The 12,451-nt window shown below is 46.3% G+C and overlaps 1 protein-coding gene across 1 annotated transcript; it reads left to right on the forward strand.

The window, feature by feature from the left end:
• The first annotated feature begins 44 nt into the window (after positions 1–44).
• SMARCB1 (SWI/SNF related, matrix associated, actin dependent regulator of chromatin, subfamily b, member 1) lies at positions 45–11,328 on the forward strand. Its single transcript, XM_010398155.4, has 10 exons — positions 45–227; positions 1,829–1,940; positions 2,591–2,620; positions 3,107–3,236; positions 3,831–3,968; positions 4,606–4,733; positions 5,236–5,402; positions 5,843–6,033; positions 9,897–10,028; positions 10,961–11,328. The coding sequence occupies exons 1-10, from the start codon at positions 135–137 to the stop codon at positions 10,998–11,000; spliced, it is 1,161 nt and encodes a 386-aa protein (XP_010396457.1). The 5' UTR covers positions 45–134; the 3' UTR covers positions 11,001–11,328.
• The last annotated feature ends 1,123 nt before the right edge of the window (positions 11,329–12,451 follow it).

Genomic DNA, 12,451 nt, shown 5'->3' on the forward strand with positions numbered 1-12,451 from the left:
CCGGGCCGCCCCTCCCGCCGCATGCGCGGAGCGGGGCCCGCACTAGGCCGCGGTGCCGCCCGTTGTCGCTCCCGCCGCCGCAGGGCCGCGCTCCGCTCTCCGGCCGCTGCCGCCGCCCCCCGCCCGCCGCCGCGATGATGATGATGGCGCTGAGCAAGACCTTCGGGCAGAAGCCCGTCAAGTTCCAGCTGGAGGAGGACGGCGAGTTCTACATGATCGGCTCCGAGGTGCGGCCCGGGCGGGAGCCGGGCCCGGGCCGGGCTGGGAGATACAGGGGGCCGGGCCGGGGGATGCGAGGAGCCGGGCCGGGCGGCGGGGGAGGCGGGAGGCTGCGCTCAGGGCGGGGAAGGGGCGGAGGAGAGCCCTGGCGTGGGGGAGCGGCCTTCTGGCCCCGCGGGTCCCCTGTGTCCCCCGGTGGGCGCTGCCCGAGGGCCTCGGCCGTGCTGGGGGAACTGGGGGGACCAGTGCTCCCAGTGAGGGCGGCCCCTGGGACGCGCACGGGTACGTGGTGACCAGATCCTCGCCTGATCGCAGCCTGAGGCCCCGCTTCTGATCACCGAGAATTTCTGTACACAGTTGTTGAGGAGTTTGGACTATTTCATGTGCTGCGAAGCAGCGAATCCCACACCTGAGCCTTTGGGCTCAGAAACAGCACCAAAATCAACCAGTGCAGCTCTTTCTGCCTTGTGCAGACGAGTCTGGTCAACAAACACTGGCGGGCAGAGTTTTAGCACCCCATTGTCTGTGCTGACACTGTGTTGTCCCGTGCTGAGAGAATGTTGAGCCTCCCTGAAGAAGAGCCTTATCCAAGCAAGAAACACTAGCACCAGAGAAACAGCTGAAACCAGGAAGAAGTGTTAGTCCCCATCTTGATGCAAAAAAGGGAATACTGGATAAGTTTAACTGCCAGCTGTATAGGTTGAGCAGGGACTAAACACCCCTTCCTCTCTCATGTGAAATATCGAGTTTGAAAGAAAACTAACTGCAGTCAGTTGAACTGTAAGATTGCCATACCAGGTATATGGAGAAGGAAGAGGGTTCTTTTTTATCTACCATTAATTTCTGTCTGTTGATGAGCACTGTAGAGTGAAAGATACAGCTAAAAACTGAGATCAAAAAAGAGTTCTCTCAAACAAGGAATAAAAACCTTGTTGTGTGACAGTGTGCCAGTGTCCTGTCAGTCTAAAAATTTGATTTCAGAGTCTAGAAATAGTTGTGTTGTTCAGCAAGGCCTGCTGTAGCCTTTAGCACAGGTGAGGATCTTATGCCAGGAAGAACAGAACTGCTTTACAGATGGTAAGTAAATCTGAAAGATGACTATTGGCAGCAATCACAGTTTTGATGTTCAAAGGGTTTAAAACAAAATACAAGTCTCTGGGCATTTGCTGTTGTCAAATAATGTCTAGATGACTCAGAGGTTCAAAGTAAAAATAATGTGTCAGAGAGCTGGGTATCTGGTTTAGTTTAATTCCAACTGAGCATTGCACACTGATGCAGAAACTGAAGTAAAGAAGGGGTAGGTTGTTCAAGAATACATGCAAATGAATGGAGTGTTTTCCTATTAAATTTTCTATTATCAAGGGCTGGGAGGTTTTTTGTATCTAGTGAATAAGATAGCACTAGTGAAATAAGTGCTGATAAAAATTTTGTCTTCTGTGTTGCCAGAAAAATCTCCGTGCTGTTTGATGCCAAACACAGCACAAAAACCAACAAAAACACCCTCTTAAGAGGTCTTTCTCATCATTAAAGAGAGCTGAATTTCTTCCAGCTTCTGTTAAAAATCTCTTAAATGGAATACCAGGCCACATCTCCACTTCTCTTCTTGTAGGTGGGAAACTACTTGCGCATGTTTCGGGGTTCCCTGTACAAGAGATACCCCTCGCTCTGGAGGCGACTGGCCACAGTGGAAGAACGGAAGAAGATAGTGGCCTCTTCACATGGTGAGAAGATGAGTAAACATTCCCAGTAATGTTTATCGAAAATTTTGCCTTGAAAAACTGTTCCTGGCGATTCAGAAGCTTGTGCACCTTGAGGGCTGTGTGAATCACTTCAGATTGGCCCAGTGATGGAGCACCCTGCAACGGTGGCACTGGTGGCTCCTGGCTCAGCCTGGCAACAAGTATCACCTGATCCAAAACGTTCTGAAATGGAAACATCCATCATGGAATTCCTGGGGTTGGCTACATTCATCACAAAGCAAAAGCCACATCTCCAAATCAATACAATATTTCAGAAGAGATTTTTGTAGACTTAAGAGGGGCATCCTTGTCTCTTTCATCAAATAGGGAGGAGTGTTGCAAGGATGCCCCATTGAAGATGTGCATCTTTGCTTAACTTTGCTTCTTGCAGGGACTGGATGTTTGTGCCAGCCAGAATTTGTGGTGTGTTGCTACTGATATGACTTCCACAGGGAGAACATTGGTATTGTTTTTGTTGAGGGACTAATAGCAAGCAGTTAAATTTCTTAGCAATGTGACTTCTTGTATGTTCTGTAGACTAAAGCATAATAAAAATAATTGTTTACTCTGGGCTTATGTCTCTTTCCTCCAAGCACCCTGCTGACCTCTTGCTTTCTTTTTTCCCCCAACAGAAAATCAGCGGTCTCACAGTCCCCGAAGATGTAAGTCTCATCTGCGTGTTTTTCTTAGCTGTGCTAGAGGAAGAATGTCCACTGTGACCTTTGGTGCTATTACAATAATATTAATGCCTAATCCTCTTCCTCTGATCTCTCCCTGTGGTCGCCCTAATTGTGCCTCCCAATCCCATGCCTAACTCTTCTTTCTCAGAACCTTAGCAGGTCTCCCCAATGCAGATGGTCTCTGTCATTCAGCAGGAGCTGTCCTGAGGTTTCTCCCCCTTTCCTGAGTCTTAACAGCTTTTCTATTGGTCATTGCATCTCTATTTCCGACCTTTAAGTCCACTGAGGGTTGATTATTTTCTGGGCCTTGTAAATATCTATGAGAAGATGAAGCCCAAAGGACACTTGTATCTCTGTTTTAGTCCCTCCTGCAGTGACTGAGAGGGCTTGTCACTATGTAGCCTGTTAATGCTACAGTGCTATGTAGCCCTTTTCCATGTTAACTATTGGCATCTTTCCTGGTAATAGATCATGGCTATACAACATTAGCCACTAGCGTGACGCTGTTAAAGGCCTCTGAAGTGGAGGAGATCTTGGATGGAAACGATGAGAAGTACAAGGCAGTGTCTATCAGCACAGAACCTCCTACCTACCTCAGGTAACCAGTGTCGGTAAGGGCCAAGCTCAGAACGGAGCTGCTTGGAAGATGTCAGCTTGGGCAGGAAGCACAAGGAGTTGCTTAAGCCCAGGCCGTTGTGCAGGGGTTGTTTGCCAGTCTGCATTAAGTCATTTGCACTGTTGGGCAAATGGGGATCTCCAGAGTGTAAGGATTGGGTTACTGCCCACATAAAACAGGAAGAAAAATCTAAGTGTTTGATGATACAACTTCTTTTGCAATTACTGCATTCCATCTGTAACAGATGTTTTACAGAACATTCTCTGCACATACTGCCTTCTGGAGACCTCGCATTTCTCAGCAGTCCTTTTGTAAAGTATAGACAGAAAATCCAAATATGAATCTAGTATTTATAAAGGTGCACCTGGATTCATATCTGATGGATATTTGTGAGCTGGAGAATGGCCTTCCGAGAGGCTGGTGTGGAACATGAGTTCCTTGTGAAACAGTAATGTTGATGGTTCCAGAATAAAATAGCAGGAACTTGTAATAGGACTTAAAGCTTAAAATTACACCATTCCTTAAGTAGCAGCAGTGGTGCTGAGGGCCTGCAGGTTAACATCCCGTCTCCTTCAGAGAGCAGAAGGCAAAGAGGAACAACCAGTGGGTGCCAACCCTGCCCAACAGCTCTCATCACCTGGATGCGGTGCCATGCTCAACAACGATCAACAGGAATCGCATGGGCAGGGATAAGAAGAGAACATTCCCTCTGTGGTAAGACAGCTTCCTGCTTCTGGAAAGTGGAAACAGTTACCAGAATGACATGCTGCCAGGGTAGTACTGATGAGTTCATGTAATGTTGTGATTCATCCCTAACTGACAAAAGACCTACAGGTCATTAATATGGAGGTTCTTAGTTAAATTGTATGTCTTGAAGCTCTTTGTTACAGTAGCCATCCATGGCTCAGAGCTGAGGCTTTCCTTTTGTCAGGAAGATGGTTCATTTTTTTCCCGATGAGTTCCTTCTATTTCCTGCTGATTTGCTGAGCAGTTGTCATTTGAGGAGCCTGCAGACCCTCTGGTTCTCACTGACATATACCAGTAACTTTGATCTGCTGAAGCTCACGACTAACATTTTTTCCATTATAAAAGTTGAAGCAACCAAGATAAATGTAATCCTAGAAAGCTTCCTTGTTTTAGTTGCAGGAATGTGTTATGATAGATGTAATAAAAGCTGATAAACTGGTATTAGTTGCCATAGCCCTGTAAGCTTGCATCGAAGAGTCTGTCTGTAGACTGATCGGGGAGCTGGAGTGCGGGGATTGCTTCCAGCAAATGTTGCCTTCCCTCTATGGATGCCAGATGTGTCATGTGCTCGTTGCATATACTGTGTTGTTGGTCTTCACTTCAGCTTTGATGACCATGACCCAGCAGTGATCCATGAGAATGCATCCCAGCCAGAGGTTCTGGTTCCAATCAGGCTTGATATGGAAATTGATGGGCAGAAACTCAGAGATGCATTTACGTGGAACATGAATGGTATGTAGCAAGGAGAGTTTCCTGAGGCTGGAGAGATAAAGTTGTGTCCTTCACCAAATGTTCTTGCCCCATAGAGACAAAGATTTAAAGCTCTCCCACTTTGGACTGTATTCAGTGCTTGCATCTCTTAGCAAGTGCTCTGCCACTTCCATGTGTTGTAGTCATTCCTGGACATGTGGTCTGAAGAGTTTAACTGGCATATTTTCCTGAGCCAGTTCATCAGCTCAGTGGTCTGAGAGTACTCTGTTAGCTGAGGTTAATGGCTGTGGCTTCTGTGGCCACACTGTCTGGATACCATGGAGTGGGTAAAAAAGGCTGTAAGTCCCTGTATCAGTGTGTATGTCCTTATAGACCTGGTACAAAACACCCTTTTAAAAACAAAAGGTAATGCATTTGGAATTCCCTTTGTCACCTCACCCTGTGGGAGTAATTTTGTATATTCTGTAAGTGGCAGACATTAATTTCTAAGAAAGTTTACAATGTTCATTCTTGTTCTGTACAGAAAAGCTAATGACCCCAGAAATGTTCTCTGAGATTCTTTGTGATGACCTGGATTTGAATCCTCTGACCTTTGTCCCTGCTATTGCATCTGCCATCCGACAGCAGATCGAGTCGTACCCAACTGACAGCATCCTAGAAGATCAGTCAGACCAACGAGTTATTATTAAGGTAATACAGGAAGGCAGTAGAATGAGAGCAGAACTCTCATTTGGATTTCTCTGCTTATGTTATGGGGGACTAGGAGTACAAAGGCTTCCCTCAGAGCAAAGGAGCTCTTAATTCCAGTCCTGCAACCAGATTCTGTTTTGTCCTTTGTATTGACAACAGAACCAAGGTGATAGATTATTAAACATCCACCTGCCCAGCCTCCGAGATGATGAAATAGTTCAGTTAAAGCATTGGCATCTGCCTTTGGAAGAGCTGAACCATAGTGAGCAATGCTGAGTTGTCTTCATGCTACTGGAATTAAGAATTTAGTTAAGGAACTCCGCAGATGAAACAGGAGTTACTGCTCTGTTCTCTTCAGCCTCTGCCTCCTCAGTTCAATTACCTTGGACAAACCTTTGTGAAAGTGGAAACAAATAACCCGTTTCTTCGCTTATCTCCAGCTGAACATCCATGTAGGAAACATCTCCCTTGTAGACCAGTTTGAGTGGGACATGTCAGAGAAGGAGAATTCACCAGAGAAGTTTGCCTTGAAGCTGTGCTCAGAGCTTGGCCTGGGCGGGGAGTTTGTCACTACTATTGCGTACAGTATCCGGGGACAGCTGAGCTGGCATCAGAAGACATACGCCTTCAGGTACTGAGCTGCCACCTCCTTGTATGGCTCTGGGGTGTGTTTGTACTGCATGGGTATCTGCATCAATGGAGCTTAGAACAGCTGACCTGATGCAGAAGGTTTTGTTTGAAATTAGTCCTTATGGCTTGCACCCATTCTGTCCATCTTAACAGTATTCTGTGCTTGTGCCTAAGTATCTTTTTTCCTGTTGGGTCTAATAACATGTCAGGACCAAATACTGATGACTGTCAGTGTCTGCTGGCAGAACTAATTAACAGGGACAGTCCCTCTTCCAATGTAAGGTCATGATGAGCCCCAGAAGCATTTTTTGTTCTGTTGGCTTTGCCTAACTTGGGCCATCCACCATTTCAAGCTTTGGTTTTTTGAACTTGGACTGATGGAAACTGTACCTCTCTACCCAGGCTGATGTTAGAGGTGGCTTGATCACAGGCCCTTCTCACAGCTGGAATGCAGCATTGTCAGCTTCGTAATTTGTCTCCTAAATGGCTTCCAGTTGTGCTGTGCAGTGTTCTGTGGTGAGTTCCTGCACTGATGTTATCCACAGCACAGTGCTGAGTCTGCAGCTGTAACAATCCTTTAATGTACACTCTGAGGTTTTGTGACCTTGGGTCATGGTGACAGTCAAGGAAGTTTAAAAGTTCAGCAAATGCTGTATTTGCAGAGGAGGGAATGGTACTGTTGACACCAGTTTTTTAGGGGTCAATTCAAGGAAGCAGGATGACCTGCCTGAGCAGCAAAGGGAAACATGCCTGGCCCTGTCCTACCTCAGGCAGAGGGCAGGGAGTAGTTGGAGTGGGAGCAAGTAAAGAGCTGGAGACTGTGGGGAAGCTGGCTGCTGCCATGAGCTCTGGTCCTTCTTCCTGCTCCATCTGAAGGTTTCCTGTCTGGCCAGCTTTCTGTGAGAAATAGACACTGATCTGCTCTGACCCAGTTGCTCTTGCACTAGTCTCACTCTGCTTCCTCTGGATGTAGTTTTTATCCTGCCAGTCTCCCACAGCAACTACCTGGTTCTAAAGTGATCCCCAGAGTGATTCATATTAGAAAATGGAAAGGGTCCCTTTAGCACATGTGAATTAAACTCTGAATTAAATTGTTAGATTGTGTGTCCATCCTGCTGATGTTCCTTGGAAGGTGGGAGGTGGCTCCTACCTTTCCCTCCACAACACCTGACTGGTATTTTTGGTTCTGGCTTGGGACCACATCCAACAACAACAACAACAAAGCAGTGGGTGGGCATTCCTGAGAAGCGATGGGAACTTGCAGGGTGGTAGATGAGAACCTGATACCTGTTGTACTGCAGCACTGTCTGCATTGTGGCCTGCAGTAGCAGAGAGTGAAGTGTCTGTCCATTCTTCCTGTGCTTCTCCATGTATTTCAGATACCCAAGAAAGTAATCTGTGTATGTGTTGACTCTTGGGAGTGGGGTTCATTTTTCCATTTGCTTCCGCTCAGTCGCTGGAACTTGCAGCAAGTAAAGTTTCAGTCAGTACTGCCCAGGTTTATGTTAATGCCAACTTCACACTATTCTCTCTAAAAACATATATTGGACCATGGTACTGAAGGGTGCTTCCTTTTAGGGGTAGTTCAAACAGGCAGATTTCAGGCCTCCTTTAGACTGTGGCAGTATTTTAAGAAGGAGAATAAAAAACTAAAAAAGGAACCCCAACAGAACAAAGTACGTAGACATGAGCTGTTCAGAGAGAAGAAAACATCTAATTGAAACCTCATTTTTTCTGTCATAGTACAAACATGTCCTCCTCTTCCCTTTTTTCTTCCAGCAAAGGAGTACTTTTGAAACCTTACAGTGATTAATGATATTTGGGTTCTGGGGTTGGTTAGTTCCTGAATTTTCAAACCACAGGGGTGGTGGTTGCTCCAGCATCATTCCATTGATGTAAGGAAAGGGTCTGCTTTCGATGTATCAAAAGGACCTTAATATCTCAAGGGACTGGGGTTTTGAGAAGTCATGTGCCTCTTAATCATCTGAGGGAGAGGTGAAACTGTCTTTTAGTTGATGAAAGCCAGGGCACTTTTTTCAGCTGGCCTGCTCTGTGCAAAACAAGGAAAGCCTGAAGTCCAGTGGAAGGGCAGGACTGGAGGCAGACAGGTAACTGCTGCCTGTGGGATTTTCAGGGGGAGCATGTGCTACGATGTTCCCTCCTGGTACTGAGTGTTTCTGGTGGCAGCACACAGTGCTTCATAGCCAGTTTTGCCTTTGGGACCTGAGTGATGGCCCAGGTTCTCTCACACACCAAACCCACATGCCTGAGGAGTCACCTTTCCAAAAGATGGTGTGTTTCCCTGCTTTGTTGGCATGCCCCTGACACTACTGCCAGAGGCCAGGACCCTGAGCAGAGGCAGTGCCTTGCTCTCCTGGGATGCCTGCAGCTGACAGTGCCTTTCAGCCATTCTGGCAGCAGCACTTTCCTCCTCATCAGGAAAAAAACAGGGGAGGAGGAGCTGTCTTACTGTAGAGCTTGGGAGATTAAGGAGGATTTTTCAGTTTCTCTCTGATTCTTTGCTAAAGAAATGTAGTATCTGAATTGCCTTGCAATTAGGTTATGCATGAATCCAGCTTTCCATCCCCCATTTAATTCAGTGAATGCTCAGTGTTAAGCATAGTAAGTGAGGTAGAGATCATGCTATCAGTAACAAAAACCCAGTTAATATCTAGTATTTGGCCTGGAATGTGTGGCATTCTAGGACTAAGATGAAATTCCTGGGTCTGAGTGTTGTTTAGTGGATGTCAGCAGTACTGGAAGTAGATTTGATTAAAGCTTCCTCCCCAGATCAGATACCAAAGGCTCTGGATTAATTTTTCATGGTAGCATTGCTTTGAAGACTTGTTATTTTACATTATTAGCTTTGATGCAGATGTTGTGTGTTCCCATGATGATTAGCATTTGCGTTCCTTCCTGGGGGAATGAGAGGGCTGCCTGTGAGTGCTGAAATCCTGTGTAGGGGTGCATGTGCCTGGGGAGGGGGCCGGATGTGTGTGCACACCTGTCCCAGGGCTCCTCTCTCTCACACACACACACACTTCTGCAGCTAAGGCTGAGCCACTTTTGAAAATTCAAAGCAAACATTTACATTCCGAGGCTCCTCTATATTTATGCTGGGCTTCCGGCTCCACTGTCAATATTTGGGAAGCTACTCTTGGTCAATTCCTGTTGACTTTTACTGAAAAGCAGCTAGTGAAGCAGTAAATATTTTTGTGCATGTGATAATACAGCTGGTCAGGGCAGAGAAATCTCTGAGGAACAGATCTTGTGATCTGGGACACAGCCTGGTGTTTCATTGCTCATTAGCCACAGCCTCTGGTTGCAACAGCAGGTCTGAAAAGACTGCTCTTTCCAGTATCAGGCTCCCAAGAAAGCCAGACTTCTGCCAGGGAGGAGCTGTCAAGAGGTGTGCTGACTATAGTTAGTAAGTCAGAGCTGCAGAACAGCAAGGCTAGACAAGGAGCCCTGTTAATATTCCCAGCTCCAGTGCTGCACTGGGAGTACACCCAGGACTAATGAAATGGGATGAGCTGTGCCTTTTGGGGTTGAACCCTGCCAGCCAGGTATGTAACGGCCTGTGTGGGAGAGAATTGCAGGTCCAGCACAAATCCCTCTGCAGTGGTGGCTGGAGATGGATGTAGCTGCTTTCCCAGAAACTTCAGGTTCCACAAGATTGTAACCAGGAGCCTGTGGTGAACTTCAGGGAACCAGACTGTACTAAGCAGAGTGAAGAAGGAATGCTGAAGCCTGAAACACTGCAAGTGATGCTCTGTTGTCCTTGTGCTTGTGTCTGGGCTGGTAACCCACGGGAGTGCTCTGGGGCCACTGATGGATGTTGCTTTGTTGCCCTGTGCCCTGCAGTGAGAACCCTTTGCCGACTGTGGAGATTGCAATTCGCAACACGGGGGACGCTGACCAGTGGTGCCCTCTCCTGGAAACCCTCACAGATGCCGAGATGGAGAAGAAGATCAGAGACCAGGACAGAAACACAAGGTACTGCCACTACTTTAGACAGTTCTCTTGGCCTGTCCCTTGACAGAAGTTACAAGCTTTGATGTTTGTCTTTCCCTCCTGAGAGCCAGCTGGCAGGATGTCAGACTTGCACACCACAGCAGAAAGTTTAGCTGCAGGGTATTAAACTGTTACCACCTTCCTCCACAAACATCAAAATGTCTACTTTAACCATCTCCTGCTTGAAGCGAAGTTTCCTTTTTGTTTTTTTAAACTGTTTTTTTTTTCCCTGGGCTCTTTGCTTGTCCAGGGGGGTTGTTTGTATAGGAAGGAATCAATCGAACATACTGGAGTTTCACACACTGTCATGCTACCTAGAATCCTGCCACAAAGCTTCCTTTTATGTAGTGTGAAGTTCAATTTGATGTAGCAATGGGCAAGCTCCCAGTTCTAGCCTGACTGATGCCAACCTGTTTGCCAGCATGGGAGCACTCTGTGGTTCCAGGAGAAGCTCTGCCCACCAGAGACCCGCTAAGTGATGTTTGGCAAGCAGTTGAGAGCTTGCACCTACTCCATGAAATTCTTCCTGGAAGATACAAATGAACAGCTAGTATCTCTCCAAAAGATACATTGTGGAAACAGTAAATATACTGGCTCAGCTCTTCCCCAGGATTTTTTTTTTACTGCCCATTAACAGTAGCACAGTCATTTTATATATCAGCTATGGCTGACTGAAGAGTTTACAACAGCAGCTGGTTCAATCCAAGTTAATGAGTAAAAGTGCCCTAAAAGCTGTTAGTGAAAATAGTGTCTTAGCCTTATCACCAGGGGCATTCTCAGGTGACTGAGGAGTTCTGTCTATGAATAAACCTGTCTAAAAACTGTGGCAGCTTCCCCAAAAGCATTGGTTTTGGTAAGACCTCACATGACTGTAACATGCACTTACTGTACCTCTCTCTCTCTCTCTCCGTTAGGCGCATGAGACGTTTGGCCAATACTGCTCCAGCTTGGTAACCTTCCTGTTGTGACACTGGTGCTCTTCCTACAGACTTTATCCCTATTCCTCTCCCCAAATGGATCTAGGATTGGCAGGGGTCTTTCTGTCTCTGAAGGGGGCACATTCCACTTGCCACAAGTTCCCAGTACTGCTGACTTCTGCCCCCACCCCCTCCACCCAAATGCCACGTACCAAGAACGCTGCATGAGCAGCGTGATCTAGCTCAGACCTGTGGCAGGTGTTGGAGCCCTTATATACCTGTGTGTGGACAAGTGTAAAGATTCTTTTGTATAGGTGCAACGTGCACTATTAGGACAACTTTTTAAATAAAAGGAATGCATACACCTTGGGCTGAGTTCAGTAAGTTGAATGAACAGTGAATCTCACCATGTTTTGTGCTGTTCTGGTAACTGAGGAGTCCCAGGGCCTAATATTAATGCTTTTGGGTATAGTGCTGAACACCCAACATGCATTCAGTTTTCCTGGGTGCTTTACTTCAACAGGTAAAACAGCCCAAAACCTTTTGGTGCAGGGGAAGGTGAGAAAGAGACTTAAAACGAGAAGCAGCAAACAAATCTCTAAGGATTGGTCTGTTACCATACTTGGCACAGTCTGTAATGAACTCAGGGAGGTGTTCAACTGGTTTACTCAACAAGGTAGAACAATTTAACTGAAATCACAGACTTAAGAGTCATTTCTGTCAGATGTCAGCCTGGTGTGTGGTGAACCCTGTTTTCTCTGAAGACTGCATCTGGAAAACAGCATGGTATCTGAACTGGTACAGCAGGTAAAGCCTCCAGTCACTGAGACTGCAGCTTCTCTGCAGCCAGTGCCTTTGCTGTGGTCACTGTCAGCACACAACACTGCCAGTTACAGTGCACAGAGCACTCAAAGCAAAGTGGGTGTAATGACTGCCCTTAGCACTGCAGTGTCAGGATTTTGCAACCCTAGAAACAACCTGTCTTTCTCTAGGGAGTTTAAAAACAAAATCCATTGAAGTGAGATTTAAAGAAAAATCCAAGCTTGCTTACAAACTAATTAAAATCTGTCTTGCTGTTGAGGTACCCCATGTCTTTGATAAGAGTTCCTACCATTCACTGCCAGAACTGATGAGTGTTGCAAGCAAGGCAGATTTTACTGGCAGCCTGACAGTTATGCATAGGCCTTTATGATAAAGCCATAGGTTATATGATCCTTGCTGATCCACCCACCCTGCTAGCACAGTCAAGAAACGCTTTCTGGCCTTAATTTATCATGTTTAGATTTGAGTAATAACAGAGACAGTTCTGATTCCTGGCTGGGAGGGAACTTTTTCCAGATGTTAGTCAGCAGAAACTGAAAACCTGCAATTTAGTAATAATATTATTCAGTGTTATCCTAGGCTCCTGTGCCAGAGTCATACTCCATCCATTACTTCATATTAGAGAGGTTGAAAGGTTATTTGAGCAAGTAAGACAAAACCTGGAAT

This window comes from Corvus cornix, chromosome 15, assembly GCF_000738735.6.
Source record: "Corvus cornix cornix isolate S_Up_H32 chromosome 15, ASM73873v5, whole genome shotgun sequence".
Taxonomy (NCBI): domain Eukaryota; kingdom Metazoa; phylum Chordata; class Aves; order Passeriformes; family Corvidae; genus Corvus; species Corvus cornix.

Bases quoted from the DNA above. Each gene is read 5' to 3' on its own strand.
- SMARCB1 (XM_010398155.4), top strand. From the start codon at position 135: ATGATGATGATGGCGCTGAGCAAGACCTTCGGGCAGAAGCCCGTCAAG. The intron at 4,734-5,235 runs GTATGTAGCAAG...TGTTCTGTACAG, and splicing joins ATTTACGTGGAACATGAATG to AAAAGCTAATGACCCCAGAA. The intron at 5,403-5,842 runs GTAATACAGGAA...GCTTATCTCCAG, and splicing joins ACCAACGAGTTATTATTAAG to CTGAACATCCATGTAGGAAA.